Source organism: Paramisgurnus dabryanus, chromosome 8 (genome assembly GCF_030506205.2).
Source record: "Paramisgurnus dabryanus chromosome 8, PD_genome_1.1, whole genome shotgun sequence".
NCBI classification, from domain to species: domain Eukaryota; kingdom Metazoa; phylum Chordata; class Actinopteri; order Cypriniformes; family Cobitidae; genus Paramisgurnus; species Paramisgurnus dabryanus.
The window spans coordinates 40,581,448-40,604,291 of NC_133344.1; the positions used below are offsets into that span (position 1 = coordinate 40,581,448).

Consider the following 22,844-nt stretch of genomic DNA (forward strand, 5'->3'; position numbering starts at 1 on the left):
GCTTTTCAATGATGGGTGCTGCTTCTGTGGATGCCATGCGGTCCTACTCTGCAAAAAAATATTTTCAAGAAAAAAAATTCTTAGTATTTTTGTCTGGTTTTAAGCAAAAATATCTAAAAATTCTCAAGTCAAGATGCGTTTTCTTGATGAGCAAAACGACCCAAGAAAACAAGTCTAGTTTTAAGACCAAAAAATATTACATTTAAGTGATTTTGCACATAAAACAAGCTAAAAAAATCCTGAAAATTTTTCTTAAGCACTAAATTCAAGAAAAATTCTAGAAAAATTTGCTTACCACATTGGCAGATTTGTTTGCTTGTTTTATGCACAAAATCACTTCAATTTGATATTTTTGGTCTAAAAACTAAACTTATTTTCTTGGGTCGTTTTGATCATCAACAAAAAGCATCTTAATTTAAGAATTTTTAGATTTTTTTTACTGAAAACAAGACAAAAATACTCAGATTTTTTTTCTTGAAAATCATTTTTTGCAGTGTAATCATCGCTCAGAATCATGGGTACACAGCAAAAAATGCCTTTCTTGCTTAGTATTTTTGTCTTGTTTTCAGTAGAAATATCAAAGAATTCTTAAATCAAGATATATTTTCTTGATGAGCAAAATGACCTAAGAAAATAAGTCTAGTTTTTAGACCAAAAATAACCAATTTAAGTGAATTTGTGGATAAAACAAGCAAAAAAATCTGCCAATGGGCTAAGCAATTTTTTCTTGAATTAAGTGTTTATGAAAATAATTCAAGATTTTTTTGCTTACCCCATTGGCAGATTTTTTTTTTGCTTGTTTTAAACACAAATTCACTTAAATTTGATATTTTTTGTCTGAAAACTAGATTTATTTTCTAAGGTTATTTTGCTCATGAAGAAAATACATCTTGAATTGAGAATTTTTAGATATTGGCGCTTAAAACCGACAAATACTAACTAGAAAAAGAATCTTTTGTATGAGAATTTAATCAAACAAAATGTGCTGAATTGTCTTGAAAATAAATGTCACAATGCAAAAAGCAATGAAACTGAAATAGGGCTTAGTTTCAATATGCAAAATATAATTCATTTCAGGGTGAAATTTACCCTACGATTGCCCCTTTTAGTGGTTTTCAGAATGTAATGTGATAGCACTTCAGTAGACTTGACAAAGTTCTGCACGAGGCAGACAATTTAGAGATCATACCTTACATACCTGGAAATATATCTCTCACTCACACCATTTTAGACTTACGTGGAAATAAATGACTATGAAGACAAAGCAGTACACATACACAAGGAACAGAACTGTTCTTTGGCAAAAAGCGGTTTAAAATGATCGTTTCATTTCAACTTTGTCTAGATCAAAATATGACACCATATACACAGGTCGGATGAACAAACATTGGCTATCCATGCCATTAAATACCATTTCTGTGTGATCACAATACACCTTCACTCTTTCTTTCGATCCAGCACTTCCTGTGAGGTCATTATGAGATTACAGAACGTCCTGTGAGGTCACAAAAGAGGTCTCCGAGTAGCATTAACGGACATGTCTTCTATCCCAGACGGCAAGAAATTGAATTTGTTGTAAACGGGGTGTGAAGCACAGAAACACGCACGTAAGCGACGGACGGCACCCCGGATTGGCCCTTCATCTATAATGTCATCCAAGTTCAGCAAACAAATAAATAAAATAAGCCTGCATGGGCTGGTGTAGAGGAAAAACAGAGTTGAGTTGGTCGAAGAATTTAAATGCTCACTTTCTCCTTGTAAAAGTTTGAGCTCATAAATAAAAAACAGTGCTTGAGAAAGAATCCAAATCGTCTGTTCAGCTTTTTTTTTGGCCAGGCTGATCTGTGCAAGCAAGCTGGTGGTCCCTGGTGTCAGTTTTACCACACCTCGCAGCGATGCCCTGAGTTCATGGAAGATCCCAACGGACACTGGAAGTGCTCTGCAAACTCGGGCGAGTTGGACAGAGTGCCGATAACACGATATTTGGGGGGACTGTGAGGGTCTGTCATCAGGCCCTCGTGAGCACTTTCCGGCGTTCGGACCGAACACCAAACCTAAAGAGAAAATAAAAGTCAGGTTTGAGACCAAAAATCCATGCTTTTTTGTAAATATATCCATACAATGAGTAAAGTGAGAGTTAAGAAATGTTGTCGCGAGGCAATACCTGTGCAAAACCCACAAAGAAGAGCTGGTCGTTGGTCAGATTGACAGCTGGAAGTCTCTTCTCATCTCCGTTCTTTTGCATCCACGTTTTATAAGCCTGTAGAAATGAGAAAAATACTTCATAATTACTTGTTTGCCTCTGTGCAATGCTAAACTTTTTTTGTTTGAAAAGGAAATAAAAACACTAAAGGCTGTTTCACACGGTACGCCCTCGTTTTGTCGTTTTCCGCACGTCTCCTATTGAAAAAATAACTAAACACTTCTGGTTGCCGCGTACCGTGTGAAACGCCCATAAGTATTTTATGCCCATAACCACAAGGACAAGCCTTATCACAGGAGCGTCCAATCCTGTTCCTGAAGGGCTAAAGTCCTGTTCCCAGTTCAGTTCCAAACCTAATCGAAGCTTGTAAACTTTTCTTTAAGTTCTTGATTTGCTGGTTAAAGTTTGTTTGATAGAGGTTGGAGGCTTAACATATATGGGTGTCAACAGGACTGAAGAGACACCCCTGCCTTTCCAGAAAACAACACAAGCTGACCGCATGTTGTATGCATGTGTATCTAAACATTCGCAATGTTTCACAGCCAGGAGGAACCAGGTAGTATTTAAAATTGCACACTTCAGCTTTAAAGGGGCTGTAGATTTTAGCGGCATCTAGCAGCGAGACTGTGAATTGCAACCCACAGCTTCCCTCCAATTTGGAACGCGTGGAGAAGCTACGGTAGCCACCAAAGGACAAACATGTCATCATCTGAGACAATGTAGTGACAAAACACACTCTCTGTAGAGCAGTTTGTCCGTTTAGAGCTACTGTAGAAACAAGGCGAGCGCAAAATGGCGACTTCCATGTAAGGAAACCCGCGGTGTATGTAGATAAAAATGGCCCATTCTTATATAATAAAACACAATACTTCATTATATAAGGTCTTTATACACCAATAATAAAGTTACGTAGATTATATTGCATTTCTGTCAATAGATCCTAAAATGTACACACTGGACCTTTAAAGGGATAGTTCACCCCAAAATTTGAATTCTCTCACCATTTACTCTTATGTTCTTATAAACCTGTATAAATTTCTTTGTTCTGATTAACTTGATGGAAGATATTTTGAGGAATGTTTGTAACCCAACCAATCATTAGCCCCATTCACTTCCATAGTAGGAAAAAAGAATACATGGAAGTGAATGGGGCTCGTGAACGGTTTCATTTTTGGGTGAACTATCCAGGCCCGGCTCCAGATATGAGATGAAAGGTGGGCCAAGTGATATTCCAGGTGGGCCGGTCAGATGGGGAGGTTCTTTAATGCTTTAATCTCACATGTCTATCCTTTTAATATCATATATTTCAGACAATTGTTGGGGTTGTTTTTGTTTTTTATTGTTGTGTTTTCTTTATTTTAAATATTTTTGTTGTACATATTTTGGAACGATTTAGTAACTATTTATATATATATATATATATATATATATATATATATATATATATATATATATATATATATATATATATATATATATATATATATATATATATATATATATATATAAATGGTTAACATGTTTATTTTTACATTCTCTCTTTTTGCATTTGTATATATTTTTTTGACCCCTTAACAGATCTTCAATTAAGTAGCTTTGGATTTGATAAAAACGGGGTAGTTCTTTTAAAATAACTATTTACATCAACTAACAAACTTGTTACAAACTAAACATTTTCATTTATCTGAAATACTGTTTTTCTTAAGAAGTATTCTCATGTCTGTTAATATAGTGTAACATTACAGATTTTTTGCCAAAAGATTGGCTGTTATGTGGTTTGGGGCCAGGGTGGGCCAAGCCTCTGATTGGGTGGGCCAGGCATACACTGACTGGGCTCTCCGTGGAGCTGAAGTGATGTCATTTAGTATGTTGTAATGTTTAGGAATGGAAAGTAACTTACATGGTAAGCAGCTTTTAGACCCCCATTGTCAGCTATGTTTTCTCCTAGTGTCTGTTTTCCATTAATATGCTCTCCATTGATGGTATATTGAGTGTATTGATCCACCATACACTCGGTGCGGTTCTTAAATGCTTCGACTGAGGAGTTTTGCCACCATGGTCGCAGGTTTCCCTCTTTGTCATACTCTCTACCTGTGTAAAGGATTGTACAATGTGTGTATTATTACATACAGTATGATGATGATAATAAACAATTACACAGCTTTCAATTTAACTTTCAGGACTCCATTTCAGGACTCCGATAAGACCCTTATGCCTCGGTTGGGATCGTTTAGAGCTCTTTGAAGCTCAATTGAAACTTCACTAAAGTCCACTATATGGAGAAAAATCCTGGAATGTTTTCCACAAAAAACTTTATTTCTTCTCAACTAAAGTAAAAAAAAACTTGGATGACATGGGGTGAGTACAATAAATGATCTGGATTTTGTTTTATGAAAGTGGAATATTCCTTTAAAACTTTGCACAATATTGTATTTTAGTAAAACTAATATTTTATTCCTTTCAGGAAAAAAAATACAACTGCACGCCTGTGCTTGGGTGCCTGCTAACCTTGATCATCGAATGCGTGTGTTAACTCATGACCCATGACCACACCAATGCCACCGAAGTTCAGAGCTCTGTGACACAAGAAACATCCACAATTAGTAAAAAAAAAAAAACAGATTTTAACACTTAAAGCATGCTATCTATTTCAGTCGTGACCGCTCACTTAGGGTGATCTTGAGCGTAGAATGGAGCCTGTAAGATTCCAGCGGGAAACACAATTCCATTCTTGGTTGGCATGTAGTATGCGTTGGCTGTGGGCGGAGTCATACTCCATCTACACAAGCAAATATTTAGACATTAGGTATTGCAAAATATATATAACGTACAGTAGTGAGAGTGGGGCACAAAGTAACACTTTTTGGCTTTGGCTCGATCATTCAGAAAATATTTAAGTTAGATTAATCTTTTTTTAACACTAATCGTTATAATTACAACGAAAGTGACAGGAGTGCAAACGTTACAACTTATCCCATTGGTTGGAGTTCATTGTAACAAACAGAGGCTTTGTTGTTACGCCTGCTAGAAAATTTTGTTTAAACACAAATAATTCAAATCAAATTCTTTCTATATACTAAAGGTGGATATTGTTTATATATCTGCCTATAATAGATAGTTATTCACACATTCATCCATCCATCATCCTTCATCTAACCATCTTTGTATTACGCATCAATGCATATAAATATATAAAGGGCTGCACAATTAAGACAAAATAAAATCATAATTGTGAGTTATTTCCCCTGATATGGTATTAACAGTTATCTTTTCAATGAATAGTATTTTCATTGTTTTCATTTCATTATGATTGTATACCCAAGGCTTAATAGTAACACTGTGTGACAACTTACCCCGCTGTGTAAAAATGTTTCCAATCCTAGCTATCAGTTACTAGGAGTTGCTGAGGTGTTTCAAAATGGTGTTATGTTTTTAGGTAACAAGACAACGATTAAAATAATATAAGGTTGGATTTGGTGACTTACACACACAACTCAGAAAAAAAAACTTAAAGAAATTTACTTCCATGCCTCCAAAACACTCTTTGGTTAATATCTAAATGAAAACACATCAAAACTTTTCACAAATTCACAGGAGATCTTCTGACAGTAAGAGAAAAAGACAAAAAGCACAGATTGCTCGACCATGTATAAATATGTAGAGTAGCCGTGTTACAATTAACTCTGCGTTAGTTTGTGCCCCGCTCACCCCTGTACAGTATGTTAACCTGAAGTCTTCTCTTGCACAAATGCACAAACTCTTTAACTCACTGGTCTTTGTTTGGTTGCTTGCGGAGTTGGTCGGCCATCACTCGTGCTGAGAAATTGTAAAAGTTGATCGTGTTCTGGAAGAAGTTGTCATCTGTGACCTCATACTACAGGCAAAATAGGAAATATTGTTTGATATTCAAATATATGGTAATATATGGTAATAAACATTTTAAGCAATGTATACAAAATATTTAAATTATGGATGTCAAAAAGCAGTTGTATGTGTGACGGAGTATATCTGTGCCAAACACACACTGCAAAAAATGACTTTCTTACTTAGTATTTTTGCCTTGTTTTCAGTACAAATATTAAAAAAATCTTAAATTAAGATGCATTTTTGGTGAGCAAATGGTTTAAGTCTAGGTTTTAGACAAAAACAAAAAAAAAAATTTAAGTGAATTTGTGCTTAAAACAAGCAACAAATCTGCCAATTGGGTAAGATAAGCAAATAGGTCTAGGTTTTAGACAAAAAATAATAATACGTATAACAAAATTTAAGTGAATTTGTGCTTAAAACAAGCCAAAAATCTGCCAATGGGTTAAGATAAGCAAATAAGTCTAGGTTTTAGACCAAAAAATAATAAAAATTACAAAATTTAAGTGAATTTGTGCTTAAAACAAGCAAAAAATCGGCCAAGGGGTAAGATAAGCAAATAAGTCTAGGTTTTAGACCAAAAAAATAATAAAAATTACAAAATTTAAGTGAATTTGTGCTTAAAACAAGAAAAAAATCTGCCAAATGTGTAAGATGAGCAAATAAGTCTAGGTTTTTGACAAAAAAAGAATAAAATTTAAGTGAATTTATGCTTAAAACAAGCAAAAAATCTGCCAATAGGGTAAGATAAGCAAATAGGTCTAGGTTTTAGACAAAAAATAATAATACGTATAATAAAATTTAAGTGAATTTGTGCTTAAAACAAGCCAAAAATCTGCCAATGGGGTAAGATAAGCAAATAAGTCTAGGTTTTAGACCAAAAAAATAATAAAAATTACAAAATTCAAGTGAATTTGTGCTTAAAACAAGCAAAAAATCGGCCAAGGGGTAAGATAAGCAAATAAGTCTAGGTTTTAGACCAAAAAAATAATAAAAATTACAAAATTTAAGTGAATTTGTGCTTAAAACAAGAAAAAAATCTGCCAAATGTGTAAGATGAGCAAATAAGTCTAGGTTTTTGACAAAAAAAGAATAAAATTTAAGTGAATTTATGCTTAAAACAAGCAAAAAATCTGCCAATTGGGTAAGATAAGCAAATAGGTCTAGGTTTTAGACAAAAAATAATAATACGTATAATAAAATTTAAGTGAATTTGTGCTTAAAACAAGCCAAAAATCTGCCAATGGGGTAAGATAAGCAAATAAGTCTAGGTTTTAGACCAAAAAAAATAATAAAAATTACAAAATTTAAGTGAATTTGTGCTTAAAACAAGAAAAAAATCTGCCAAATGGGTAAGATGAGCAAATAAGTCTAGGTTTTTGACAAAAAAATAACAATTTAAGTGAATTCATGCTTAAAACAAGCAAAAAATCTGCCAATTGGGTAATATAAGCAAATAGGTCTAGGTTTTAGACAAAAAATAATAATACGTAATTACGTATAATAAAATTTAAGTGAATTTGTGCTTAAAACAAGCCAAAAATCTGCCAATTGGGTAAGATAAGCAAATAAGTCTAGGTTTTAGACAAAAACAAAAATAAAAATAATAAAATTTAAGTGAATTTGTGCTTAAAACAAGCAAAAAATCGACCAAGGGGTAAGATAAGCAAATAAGTCTAGGTTTTAGACCAAAAAAAATAATAAAAATTACAAAATTTAAGTGAATTTGTGCTTAAAACTAGAAAAAAATCTGCCAAATGGGTAAGATGAGCAAATAAGTCTAGGTTTTTGACAAAAAAAAATAATAAAATTTAAGTGAATTCATGCTTAAAACAAGCAAAAAATCTGCCAATTGGGTAAGATAAGCAAATAGGTCTAGGTTTTAGACCAAAAAAATTATAAAAATTACAAAATTTAAGTGAATTTGTGCTTAAAACAAGCAAAAAATCTGCCAATTGGGTAAGATAAGCAAATAAGTCTAGGTTTTAGACAAAAACAATAATAAAAATAATACAATTTAAGTGAATTTGTGCTTAAAACAAGAAAAAAATCTGCCAAATGGGTAAGATGAGCAAATAAGTCTAGGTTTTTGACAAAAAAAAGAATAAAATGTAAGTGAATTTATGCTTAAAACAAGCAAAAAATCTGCCAATGGGGTAAGAAAAAAACTTTTTTTCTTAAACACTTAATTCAAGAAAGATTGCTTACCCCATCGGCAGATTTTTTGCTTGTTTTTTTTTTGGTCTAAAAACTAGACTTATTTTCTTAGGCCATTTTGTTCATCAATAAAATTCATCTTGATTTAAGAATTTTTTTAGATATTTGTACTGAAAACAAACAAACATACATCAGTAACAAAGTCATTTTTTGCAGTGCACTCTTATCTACAATTTCTGAAAGTTTTTTTTCCACTTCTGAATCAGTTGCATAACAGAGCCCCCCCTCCCCGGTACAGTAGAAGTCCTTATATGGGCACTTTAACCTGAATAGCGTACGCACACACCAACAAGAGCTGACACAAAGGCAACGTCACTGAAGTGGTCTGTTGTTGTTTGTGAGCAGAAAATAAACTTGTTCAGCTTTCCAAGTATGCCAGCCTTACAATAGATGCAGTTTGTTTATCCGGGGTAGTAAGTAAAACTGCATCAAATGTCTGTGTTCTGTAATAATGTAAACGACACGGACATAAAATGAATCATAAACTATCCAGAGATATTGGGGGATAAAGTTTTGTGTGTGCTGCCTGCTTGTGATTCGTTCCTCCAGTGGTACGATTCGAGGGGGTTATTTTTACGCGGTACAGCTGATCTGTCTTTTGAGATAAAAAGGATGCAGTACTACTCTATAGATACTCAAGGTTAACATGAGATAAGCAGAAACACTGTGTGTTATCGGAGCTTTAAAAATGGCCAATAATCAGTGCAAAGTATACCCTGGCATTTAAAAAGGGCAGAACTTATTCTGCGTGATTATTATGAATTAGGTCACAATGACAATAAACAAAGACACTTCTAGGATTTCACAACAATACTTTAAAAACAAAGATTTAAAAACCAAACCAGCGGTATCTATTGGTATCGGTAGATGTCACTCAAAGTAATCGTAATATAGATATCGGCACAGAAATCTTGTTTCGGTGCAACCCTTATAAAAATGTTTGCCAAATACATAAGGGTACTGAAAATGACATACATAATTGGACTTTAAGATCACATAAACGGATATAATGTACCTTTAGTGCAAAGTCGTTTTGAATAAATGTACACAAATACACAAATGTAAATGGCACAAAATCCTGTCCAACCTCTGGTTTTAGCTGCTTTCCCAGGTATTAGCTGGTGTAGCAAGCTGGTCTAGCTATGTTTTGGTAACTTTTAAAGCTGGTTTAGCTGTACTTTGCTGGTCAGGGGTGCATTTCCCATAAGCATTGTTGCTAACTAAGTTAAAGTCGCAATGAAATTGAAATGAAAAACTATATATGTATTTTTAATAGTGTGGTATTATTAACAAATGACTTATCTGTGAGCTTCATTATTTTTTAAAAATTCGTGTGTGCTCATAATCTTTAATCAAAAATGCAAATCTCCTCCCCTCCTCAAAACGATCTCTCTTCACTTCCGGTCAAAAGTATGGCAGGTGGGCGGGGTCCGGGAGAAGATCGCAGTGATTAGCAATTAGCAACACGACCCAACTTCAAACGATCCAATCAGATCTCGATGGACAAATTCAAATCCAGCCCTGCCTTATTTCATCTCAAAAGCCGTTTCATTCGGATATACGTCACCACGGGGAAAATAAGGCAATCGCTACTTCCGTTTCATGGCGACTTTAACAACTTTGTTGGTTGCAATGCAATTTCCCATTGCCAACCAAGTAAGTTGCTAATAGGTTAGCAACAATGCTTTTGGGAAACCGACCCAGGCTGGAAGACCAGCTGGTCCATCAGCTTTGCCAGGCTGGTAGGAACAGCTTAAAGCAGCTACTGCCACCTTAAACCAGCTAAAAGCAACTAGACACTGATGCTGGTCTTAGCTGGATTTTTCAGACAGTATTTGTCGACTCACCCCATCATACACATCATCAAGCTCTTTGGGGTCCAGGATAAAGTCTGGAAATCCGATCATGTCATAGATGGCATCCGCCTGGAGTAAAAAAAACACTTTGAACTGAATTTCTTGGCAAGCGACAGCTGTTTTTGCAGACTTGAATCCTAGACGAATCAGAAAGTTTTGCTTATCGAGTCATGCAGCTCTCATCGGCTCTAACCTTGTCCTTGGCAGCCTGTCGGGTCATATCATCCATCCAGTGCAAGTCATCTAAACCGTCTTTGAAAGCCGTGCGGATTTCATTGATCATCTCCTCCGCCTGTGTGAGTAAAGACAGGATGAGGTTACGCAGTCATTGCACGCTGCCGCCACATGGTGGCAGACTCGCATCATCTCTGAGCTTTTACATTTAACACAAGAGACCTTAGGTAACTGAAAGTTAACATTTCTAGGTGTTTCATGCAAACGACTCACATTTTCTTTGCTTTGTTTGTCGAAGGTGGCTTTGACGAAAAGAGCACCCAATGCAAAACCAAGTGTGTCGTCTGAGTTTCCAATGCATGTTTGCCAGCGCGGGGTACAGGACTGGACACAAAACATATTTGCAAAGTGAATGAAATAATTTAGTTATCTAGTCACACAAAATAATGATTTGACCTTGGAATATGCATGGATTACTTTCACTATACTTTTTGGAGGACATTTTTACAGCTTGACCCAGATTTTATTCACTGCTTACCTTCTTGGTGCCATAGAGACTTTCTAGTAGTTTATCCTGAGCATTTTCAAAGCGCTGGTCAAGACTGGATGCTCCTTTCTGTACCAGGTTCCACATCATGTAATTATTCAAAAGACTGAAACAAAGAGGAGACACTGGGTCAGACTGACTAAACAGTGCAATTTCAATAAAGCGCCAATGGGAGGGAACATTTCTGAGGGTGATTTATTGAAAAGGCACACGTTAAAAAAACGCAGGTGCAAAAATCTAATTTTCCCATAATGACCAACACAACCTATCAAAAGCAGCACAAATTAGAGTAGGGTTTAAGATATGTGTTTTTAGGCATTGAATAATGGCACAAATACCAGTAACTTTAGCGCCTGAAATGGAAAATCCGCCGGCTGGCAACTTTTTAAAAAACGCTGGCGGTGAAAGAGTTAATAGCAAAAAACACGTGTGCACTGGTGCAAATTTGCTACCGGCAAATTTGGAATTTATTCTAGTTGTTATTTCGTGTAAAGAAAAAAACTAGTAGATCACGACCCCACAAGTGTGAACTGGTGAATTTAGGGAACATGGGCAGCATTTTGGAAGGGGGGGGGCGGCAAAGGGCACCGGTGACAAAACAGAATGTGCTACCAGGGTTTTATAGCTCATTTGCACGACGCATCAATAGTTTTATGTTAGCCAGCGCTCAATTAATCTACCGATGGGTCTACACAGCCCTGCATAAAGCCGAACACATCTTAACATATCTTACTCAGAACCACGACAAGGTGCCTGGTCATTTTAGACATTCCAGAGATGAGAGATAAAGAGATTGGGAGAACCATTCATACCAAAAACATTATAAATGAGAATAAAGGTCTTAGATAACAAGTGCCCTAGCCTAGAAGACAAGAAATGGAAACTCTATGGGTATTTATAAATAAGCTATGGCTATTTTACTGATATGTTGTAGGCTACCTTTTGCTCTTATTTTGGGGTATCTTATGGCTAGAATTAGTCAAAGGGGTGTATGATTCTGTGGTTTATAACTTCCTGGAATGTGCAACAAATGCATGGAGAGATAAAGTAATGCAGCTATTTTGGGGAAAAAATTGCATTGCAGGCTGATTTAAGGTGTGCACCTTAATTTTCTGCTTGTGCTCCTATGTCAAATGTGGTCACCCTAGGGCACAACATTGTGTTAATCCGGGCCTGCTGATTGGTGGTAACTATAAAGAAATGTATACCTGCGGTCGGTCTTGTTGATAAGCTCTGAAACCTGTTGCAGGTATTCCTTAGCGTAGACCACTACAGGCTCTGTATCATTCAACTCCAGCGGTGAGAGGGCGAAGTTCAGATAATCCAGCCAATCAACTGCTGGAGCCAAAACCTAGGACCAAAACAACAGCAAAATATTTCTCAATACATTTCTTTCTGATTTACTATTACAAAGATTAATAACACTTTACATTAAGGTTGAATTTGTTAACATTACTTAATGCATTAGCTGATATGAACTAACAATATGGGGAGGTTTCACGGACAGGGGACTTATCCTAGTCCCAGACTAAAATGCATGTTTGAGCTGGTTTCGTTTCAAAACAGCTTGCCCTGACATTTTATGCTCACCATTATTGTTTTTTGTAAGGTATTTATAAAAGCTACTTAAAATGTCCTAAAATTTTATCTAAACCCTATTCTGGAAACCACCCCTATATATTTTCAACATATTTATTCATCTTAGTTAAAGCCAATATAATTGTTCACATTAGTTTGTGTGGATTAACTAATGTTAAAATAAAATAAAAATCATTGTAATAATGTATTAGTAAATGCCGAAATGAACACGAAAGATTAATACATTTGTTTTAAAGTATTTATCATTGTTAGCTTATCATAGTTCAATTATTAAAATAAGCATTTTTTGTATAAACAGATACACACTGTTAACATACTACATAACATTTAATATTTACTGAATATATTTTAATTTCTCAAATTATTTTATATGGGAACCTTAATTTCAATAAAGCATTTTATTATTTATATTATAAGCCTTTTAATGCATTTTTATTGAATGCCTAATTCATTTTTATATAAAAAAATTGAATTAAAAAATATTTGGAGGGCCCATGGTCATATCACCACAGACTTGGACAACTACATGTCAACTAACTGCCATTATACCACAGGGCTGTTGAATGGCGTATTCTGATTGGTTGAGAAATGTTCCATGGGTGTTGATTATTTTTCTGTAAACCGCACCAAAGTAATAACGCATAGCCGGTACTACTTGTACAATTTAAATCGCTCCGCGCCGATAAAGATTACTGTTTGGCGCCATCTTGTGACAAACACTGGACAACCACAACATTTTGACATTAATTTTAACATGTAAGGAAAAAACAAAACATTTAAACAGTTCATAGAAGAACGAACAACGACAAGACACAGAGAGCTTATACTGAGACTGAACTTGACAAAATAGAGCATGACAGCTACGAAGCCAACACACAAAAAATTCTGTGCAAAGTTTCGCGGAAGGATAAAAAAGTTAATTTAAAACAAATATAAAACACAATAGTAAATAAAAAAAAATGTATTGGTGCAACTTTCATGAAGTTAAATCAATAAAAAAAGCATTCCTTCCGCTAGAAAAAATAGTCCCTGACCATGAACAAAAATGTGTTCCAATGTGTAATATGCATGAAAGCTCAAATAAAAACAACAAACTAATATGCATGGTTGCTAAGGGCGCAGTGATAAATAGAACCGTTGGGTGAAGTGGTCTTACTCGTGTTTTATTGTGAATAAAGCTTCGCGTCGGGTCCTGATCACACTGTCGGGGCTTATTTCCCGATAACTACCGGCTGCCTCTACATTATCCCTTACTTATAAAACGGTTAGTTCCAATCCTTGATTCTGATTGGTCAATAGCTTTGCTTTATTCACAATAAAACATGAGTAAGACCACTTCACCCAACGGTTCTATTTATCACTGCGCCCTTAGCAACCATGCATATTAGTTTGTTGTTTTTATTTGAGCTTTCATGCATATTACACATTGGAACACATTTTTGTTCATGGTCAGGGACTATTTTTTCTAGCGGAAGGAATGCTTTTTATTGATTTAACTTCATGAAAGTTGCACTAATACATTTTTTTTTAATTTACTATTGTGTGGTTACCGTTTCATAAAAGCAATAAGGTACTCGAGGCAAGTGCTGTATCGTGAATAAGTAACGGCTGAAGGGCATTGTTAGGCACAACGCGAAGCGGATACAGCACAGCCTCTTGTACCTTATTGCTTACATAATTCAACGGCCCGTCATCAATTATTCCTTACTTAGTTTGCAACTACAGTATGTGTCAACTAACTGTCATTAGATTATTATTAAGGGGAACCATCACAATAAAGTGTTAGTAGAAACTAGAAAATGCATTTCCGGAGGAACTGCAAAAGTGTGCTTGCTCTGGTGTGATTTGTGAAATGTACAATTTTAGAATTTTTTCCTCACATTGGAGACCCAAGTTAATGTACAAAGTTTGGTTTCAATATGTGAAAGAGTTCTTGAAATATGAACTACTTCCTGTTTGGCGACTACGCCACGGATATCTTTTGGGCTGTGACGGGCAAACGCTTCTGAAAATAAAAAATCCTTCTAGTAACTTTTGGAAGAACGACATGGATTTGTGACATCATGTCTTCAAGCAACTTAGACCAGCACTGCCCGAACATTTTCATGTTTGAACGGGGTCTCTGTGACTAACGGCCTATTCACAGGAGCTGGCCAAAAATTAGGGCGGAATAATAATAATAAGAAAAGTTATGAAGAACAATAAGTGTGCTTTTGCAAGCACCCTTAATTAAACCGTCTACTAATACTCAAAAGATTGTTAAGTAGTTGCAAAGTTACTTTTAATTGGTAAAATGTGTAAAGTGGACTATGGAAATAAAGTGTTACCAACTTTGGTTGCTAAGTGAAAGAACAAACAGTTTTAAGCTTCATAGGACAACAGAGAGCACAAAATCTGCCGTTTGGCAAAATTACTATTAATTTATTAAGTTCTTTGTGCATTTTAAATGATTATCAACTTAACTGTAATCGTGCAAGTGTTTTTTCTCTTGTATGGTTGTATGTATAGCAATTTCTTTATCTGCATAAAGATTGAATTGCGTGTTCAGATTCACTTGTACACATAACACCCAAATAAGCTGCGGGATAGAGGTAAAAACCAGCATGTTTTCATTCCTCAAAAGCCGATCTGCTTTTAGGAGTCATAGGCAAAGACCCCCATGATGAAAGCCCCCCGCTCACACACAGCCCTCATTCTTACTCCGAGTACTGGTAAGACGAAAACAAATCAGGGTGACTAAAATACAATATTGTTTTCTTTCCTCGTCTTATGTTTTTCAGCTCACTGTGCTTTTGGGTATGTTTTTAATAAACTGAAAAACCTGAAGAACTTTTGTGGATATGCAAAGAAAACTTTAGTGACTCATACACGCCTTGGATAATAAATACGGCTTTTCTTCAGGCAGAAAGACTTCAATTCCCCACGTTTGGTAACAACAATGCAAGATGGGGCAACTGTTAGCACCTCGGTTTGTTGCTTGGCAATGTTTGGGTAAAAGGCATTTTGAAGAGTAAAACTACTTTAAACGTAGCAATTCTCCCAGGCATCACCATGGATTTGAGCTCTACGGCTGCCGAAGAAGGTAATGATATGAATACATAATGTATAAGCCTTCCAGGTAAGAGATGTGAAATAAAGTATTGGTTCTTTCTCACAAAAACATAAAATTTGTACATTTGGATTATAAACCATGCGAAAAATATGTTTACATCCCAGCATTTACTTTATACTTTTTATATGAATATAGTAAACTGATATCATATGGTCAAATGTACTTTTTTCGTCATTATAGCACCAGAGAGAACAAAGAACAGTCCCTGTTAACTTTTTAAGCCCTCTTTTTCCTTTTAATCCTATATAAAGGTTTTAATGCAATGAAAACACTTCAGCACGCAAAATGTCTACTCAACCGTAGATGATATCACACGCTAAAGTGTTGATTTGGTATTCACACGTATTTTGACGTGCACACACCCATATTGTAGCTTTTTAGTATTGTACAAACATGATTGTGTGCGATACTGTTACTTTTAGTTATTTCCTACATCTGAAAAGGTCACACCGTGTATTATCTGTTGGTTACACGTCTTTATGTGATATGAGGTCACAGGTCAAAGTTCATCAAACTTGGAATGCATCATCAATTGATAAAGTCGATAATGTTAGAGGTATCTGTCTTTTCCCATTCAAGTAAAAATGACTTTAGTCTTGCATGACTGAAATAACTGCCCGGAGGCATTGCAAACATGGCCGCCTAGTGGCTCATGGTAAGCCTTTCTGTTATTATTATAGAGACAATAAATTGGATTTTTACTTCTATAACCTGACTGTTGTAGTCTATTGAGTGACAATTTAAGGATATCTATTATGCCCATTTTTACAAGATTTAATAAAAGTCTCAGGTGTGCCAGAATGTGTCTGAAGTTACAGCTCAAAATACCGCAAAGATAATTTATTATAGCATGTCCAAAATGACCCTACTTGGGTGGGAGCAAAAATGCATTGTTTTTTCGTGTATGTACCTTTAAATGCAAATGAGCTACAGGTCCTCACTCCCTGCAGGACTGTCAGTCAGTGGCCATGTGCGGGGCTTTATCAGTGTGACATCACATTAACAAGAAAATCAAAACGGCATGTCTAATGAGACTTTTTTGTTTAATGGATATGGGTGGATTTTTTTCATTGTAGGGCTGTTGTGTTCACACACTGCCAGTACACATTTATGTCCAAAAACATCATAAAAGTGTATTTTGAATAATAGATGCCCTTTAAATAAAAACTTATATTTTATATGAAATTATTATATGTGCACAATATAGTTTATTTAAAAATATTCTGATATGTCCAAGCTTGTTTTGAAAGGACGGTATACAAAACCACTCTTTGCAAAGTCAGAAAACGGCAAAAATATATTGTCTCTGTATATTAAAACAAAACATTTCTTCACCTTTACATTTAAAGATGAAAAAATTGAAATGGTAGTTTCAACATAAATCACAACAAAAACGTCTGCATTATATAATGACCTTTAAAAGAGAGCAGACAGGCATACTGTAATTTCACCAGTAAGGGATGAACCGTAATGGCCACCCATCCACCTCCTCTACCTCACTGTACAGTTGCTCAGCAACCGTTGTCAAGGAAATCACAGGAGCCTTCACAAAACAAAAGTCTCCCGAAAGCAGGTGCACAGAAAGAAAAAAATCTCATAATTAAATGATGGCGAAAAGCCAGATGACACAAAACAGATATGAAGATTAGTATGCAGAGAAAGATGAACAGAGATAAAGAAAGGAAGGAAGAAAAACATCAAGTAACAACCACAAGACTGACCAAAGTGCTGAATATTAGAATCAAATCATTAACACATAAAACAATGAGAATAAAAAAACATATAAATTAAAACCAAAGGAATGACAGATAAACAAAGACCATCTACAATGTAATAAAGATTCAACCGAGGCCCAACGACAGAAAAAGCTCTGGACTGAGAAACTAAAAGAAGATTCTGATCATTGGATCTAAAGGCTTCTAGTATAAAAGTGCAGCAGTTATCTCTGAGAGGTAACTAGAGGGGACTTATACACCAGTAAGAGAGCATTAAGATCAATTCTAAACTGGACAGGCAGCCAATGGAGGGCTCTCAGTATGGGGGTGATGTGGTCACATTTGCAACTAATTTGGGGAAAACTACTAGCTGTATTTTGGACCAATTGTAGGCGAGTATTTTGTGACTTTGAAATGCCACAGTATAGTGAGTTGAAGTTATCTAATCGTGAAGTAATAAAGGTGTGGACAGCCATCTCTACCATCAAAGGATTTAAAAAATGGTTGACTTTAGACAGCGAGCAGAGTTGGAAAATTTAATCAAGGAAGGAAAGAAAGAAATGAATGAATGAATGAATGAATGAAGGAAGGAAGGAAGGAAGGAAGGAAGGAAGGAAGGAAGGAAAAAAAATCAAGGAAGAAAAGATGAAAGAAATAAATCAAGGAAGGAACGAAGAAATAAAAAAGAAAGAAAGAAAAAGAAAGAAAGTTAGAAGATAACAAGGAAGGAAGAAAAGAAGGAAAAAAGAAACTGGAAGCAAGGATGGAAGGTAGGAAAGAAATTAAGGAAGGAAGAAAAGATGAAAGAAAGATATCAAGGAAAGAAGGAAGGGAGGAAAGAAAAGAAGAAAAGAAGAAAGAAAGAAAAGAAGAAAGGAATGAAGAAAGATATATAAAAAAGGAAGGAAGGAAGGAAAAGGAAAGATCAAAGAAATATATAAATGAAGGAAAAATTAAAAAAGAAAGAAAGAAAGAAAGAAAGAGAGGAATAAAGAAATATAGGAATAAAGATATATGGAAAGGAAGGAAGAAATCCATGAAGGAAGGAAGGAATGCAGGAAAAAATCAAGAAAACGAAAGAAAGAAATATTGGAAGAAAGAAATCTAGAAATTAAGAAAAAGAAAAGAAGGAAGGAAGGAAAAAAGAAAGAAAGAAAGAAAGAAAGAAAGAAAAAGAAATACAGATAGGAAGGAATGAAGGAATGAAGAAAGAAAGATGTATAAATAAGAAGGAAGGAAAAAAGGAAGAAAGATATACAGATAGAAAGGAAGGAAGGAAGAAAGGAAGGAAAAAGGGAAGGAAGAAAGATATATAAAAAAGGAAGGAAGGAAGGAAGGAAGGAAAGATGAAAGATCAAAGTAAGATATCAATGAAGGAAAAATAAAAAAGAAAGAAAGAAAAGAAAGAAAGAAAGAAAGAAAGAAAGAAAGAAAGGAATAAAGAAATATAGGAATAAAGAAATATGGAAAGGAAGGAAGAAATTAATTAAGGAAGGAAGGAAGGAATGCAGGAAAAAATCAAGAAAAAGAAATAAAGAAATATTGGAAGAAAGAAATGTAGAAAGTAAGGAAAAAAGGAAAGAAGGAAGGAGGGAAGGAAAAAAGAAAGAAAGAAAGAGAGAAAGATGTATAGATAAAAAGGAAGTAAAAAAGGAAGAAACATATACACATACATATACACATACATACATACATACATATAGAAAGGAAGGAAAATGGGAAGGAAGGAAGGAAAAAATCAAGGAAGGAAAGATGAAAGAAAGATATCAAGCAAGGAAGAAAGAAATGAAAAAATTAATATTGGAAGAAAGAAATGTAGAAAGTAAGGAAAAATGGAAAGAAGGAAGGAAGGAAAAAATAAAGAAAGAAAGATGTATAGATAAGAAGGAAGGAAAAAAGGAAGAACGATATAGAAAGGAAGAAGGAAGAAAGGTAGGAAAAAGGGAAGGAAGGAAGGAAAGAAAAAAATCAAGGAAGAAAAGATGAAAGAAAGATATCAAGCAAGGAAGGAAGAAATGAAAGAAAGAAAGAAAGAAAGAATAAATGAATAAAGAAAGAAAGAAAGAAAGAAAGAAAGAAAGAAAGAAAGAAAGAAAGAAAGAAAGAAAGAAAAAGAAATACAGATAGGAAGGAAGGAAGGAATGAAGAAAGAAAGATGTATAGATAAGAAGGAAGGAAAAAAGGAAGAAAGATATACTGTATAAAAAGGAAGGAAGGAAGGAAGGAAAGATGAAAGAATGATATCAAGGAAAGAAAGAAATCAAAGAAAGAATGAAAGCAAGCATTCTTTCCTTATCTGATATTGAGTTCATATGCACACACACACACACACACATACAGTACACAGTGTGTCTAGTTGAATATTGCATTATTCATCAAGTGTCTTTTATCACATCTGACACAAACACATTCACTCTGAAGAGATTTAATAAGCAGTACTGTATGTGCTCATTATAATCATCAAACTTAATGACCCCATCAAAACAAACTCAATAACACTTTCATCTATTTAACACACAAGACTTTCATGAAATAAGGGATTATATTCCACTTTCTTTAGTTTATCACCAAAACGTTCAGGACACTTGACATATACGTCACGAGGCTCGTGGAGTTATTTTAGAAAACTTTTGATGCTTGAGAAGAGGCGTTCATCATCTATTCCCATTGGAAACAGAACCCAAAAAAAGGACATGAGGATGAGTAAATGACAAAATGAACTGACCCTTTAGCTCTCGAGATAAACCGACACATACCTGCAGTTCAGCTATGGTGATCTTATGGTACAGCTTCTCCTCATCTCTGCGTTCATCCTGAGGTACGGTGATGACGGCCAACGCCGTCTCAAAATCCAAAATTTGCTGCATTTGATCCCGAGTGGAATTCTTGTCTCCTCCCAATAACAAACCCAACTCCACCATGTAGTCCAGATAGGCTTTTAACACCTAAACACAAACACATTTATTCCATTCAATTTTATTGAAAAGCAACTCCACAGAAAACATTCTGGCACAAAACCCTGATAGAAAAATGAAAACTGATCTATAAAAATAGCCCGTGCTATTAAAGCAATTGTGAAAAAATCTATCAAGAAATCATTATGAGGGCAATTTTCCTTAAATATTTTGTAACAGAAAGTTTTGCACTGAATGGCTCCTTTATTACAGTTGTTTGTGTGAGGCAGAACGGCTTCAAGAGACTTCTTGCCACTTTCTATTAAAGGACTGAAGCAGAGGAAAATAAAGTCATTTGTTCATTTGGAGTAAGGTCATGTCTATTCAAGCGAAGATCTGAAGGTGATGTTCTGATAAAGAGGTACACTGTCATCATCAGGAAAGTTTATGTGATCGAATGACATGCTGTCAAAGCACTTGCTCCCAATTTTGCATTCCCGAGCTGCTCTCTCTTTCATCTTTAGCATTAGATAAATGGCAGGTGGCATTTATAACCAAGCAGGCCATTACTAAAGAGGACATTTTTCATCTATACGACAATTTGTTGGCCAAAGAAATGCTTTACACCCCTGCAGATAAATATTTGGTCATTTTCCGCAGAAGAAACTGCACATCTTGAAACCATGATTACTAAAGATTTTTTTGAGTCAACTTTTATGAGTAGGATTTTCCTTTCATCAATATCTATTCATCATTTTTTCATGAAATCTTTATAGGAATGCCTGGAGGGCAAAACTAGGTCTGCAATTCTGACTGCATTTCTTGTTTTTTATATTTTATTTAAAGGGGTCATATGATGCTGCAAAAAAAAGCGTTATTATGTGTTTACGTAGTTTATGGTGGAAAATAATGTGTTTTTTAACATGCATTAAATTATTGTTGCTCCTCTATGCCCCATCTTTCGGAATCGTGTCGATTTTCACAAAGCTCATCGTTATGAAAAGTGTGGCGTGCTCTGATTGGCCTGCTATCCAGTGCGTCGTGATTGTCCGAAGGTATACGTTTTTAATTGATCTTGGCCCGCTTCAATTCGGAATGCACAGCATTGCACTACAAGTCCCAGCAAGCATTGCAAACACACTGCGTGCTAAAATCTCTGCGTCTCATACGAGACCGCTCTAGTCCAGCATGATTCCAGCATTAGTGACATCATTAATTATCATTAATTTTCACAATGAGATGCACGTGGGTATTTAAATGCTATTTAATAGTTCTACCAAAATTGAAAAAACTGTAAATCAGTAAAGTTAACCTATTTAAATAATTTTTTTTTATAAAAATCATTTCAGCAAAAAAAAAGCAATTTTAAATACAAACATGTGCCTACCAATATTGAGAAAACACAGAATGTCAATAATTATTTATACAGTGAGGAAAATAAGTATTTAAACACCCTGCTGTTTTGCAAGTTCTCCCACTTAGAAATCATGGAGGGGTCTGAGGTGCATGTCCAATGTGAGAGACATAATCAAAAAAAATCCAGAAATCATAATATTTGATTTTTTACTATTTATTTGTATGATACAGCTGCAAATAAGTATTTGAACACCTGTCTATCAGCTAGAATTCTGACCCTAAAAGACCTGCTAGTCTGCCTTTAAAATGTCCACCTCCACTCCATTTATTATCCTAAATTAGATGCACCTGTTTGAGGTCATTAGCTGCATAAAGACACCTGTCCACCACATACAATCAGTAAGAAACCAATTACTAACATGGCCAAGACCAAAGAGCTGTCCAAAGACACTAGAGACAAAATTGTACACCTCCACAAGGCTGGAAAGGGTTATGGGGAAATTGCCAAGCTGCTTGGTGAAAAAAGGTCCACTGTTGAAGCAATCATTAGTAAATGGAAGAAGCTAAACATGACTGTCAGTCTCCCTCGGACTGGGGCTCCATGCAAGATCTCACCTCGTGGGGTCTCAATGATCCAAAGAAAGGCAAGAAATCATCCCAGAACTACATGGGAGGAGCTGGTCAATGACCTGAAAAGAACTGGGAGCACCGTTTCCAAGGTTACTGATGGTAATACACAAAGACGTCATGGTTTGAAATCATGCATGGCATGGAAGGTTCCCCTGCTTAAACCAGCACATGTCCAGGCCCGTCTTAAGTTTGTCAATGACCATGTGGATGATCCAGAGGAGTCATGGGAGAAAGTCATGTGGTCAGATGAGACCAAAATATAACTTTTTGATCATAATTCAACTAGACATGTTTGGAGGAAGAAGAATGATGATGAGTACCATCCCAAGAACACCATCCCTACTGTGAAGCATGGGGGTGTTTTTCTGCACATGGGACAGGGTGACTGCACTGTATTAAGGAGAGGATGACCGGGGCCATGTATTTTAAGATTTTGGGGAACAACCTCCTTCCCTCAGTTAGAGCATTGAAGATGGGTCGAGGCTGGGTCTTCCAACATGACAATGACCCAAAGCACACAGCAAGGATAACCAAGGAGTGGCTCTGTTAGAAGCATATCAAGGTTCTGGCGTGGCCTAGCCAGTCTCCAGACCTAAACCCAATAGAGAATCTTTGGAGGGACCTCAAACTCCATGTTTCTCAGCGACAGGCCAGAAACCTGACTGATCTAGAGAAGA

The 22,844-nt window shown here is 35.5% G+C and overlaps 1 protein-coding gene across 2 annotated transcripts in view; it reads right to left on the reverse strand.

Annotated features, from left to right (window-relative positions):
- Positions 1-897: 897 nt before the first annotated feature.
- The window catches only part of ece2b (endothelin converting enzyme 2b), a 77,237-nt gene continuing 55,290 nt past the window's right edge, over positions 898-22,844 (reverse strand). For both annotated transcript variants that reach the window (XM_065281820.2, XM_065281821.2), the window contains 12 exons: positions 20,044-20,232; positions 12,070-12,212; positions 10,853-10,967; positions 10,588-10,698; positions 10,334-10,432; positions 10,132-10,209; positions 5,974-6,077; positions 4,872-4,982; positions 4,712-4,779; positions 4,104-4,294; positions 2,165-2,260; positions 898-2,054 (listed from right to left, as the gene is read on the reverse strand). In XM_065281820.2, coding sequence (XP_065137892.1) covers positions 1,878-2,054; positions 2,165-2,260; positions 4,104-4,294; positions 4,712-4,779; positions 4,872-4,982; positions 5,974-6,077; positions 10,132-10,209; positions 10,334-10,432; positions 10,588-10,698; positions 10,853-10,967; positions 12,070-12,212; positions 20,044-20,232 — 1,482 coding nt within the window. In that variant the 3' untranslated portion in view covers positions 898-1,877. The remainder of the gene's footprint in view (positions 2,055-2,164; positions 2,261-4,103; positions 4,295-4,711; positions 4,780-4,871; positions 4,983-5,973; positions 6,078-10,131; positions 10,210-10,333; positions 10,433-10,587; positions 10,699-10,852; positions 10,968-12,069; positions 12,213-20,043; positions 20,233-22,844) is intronic.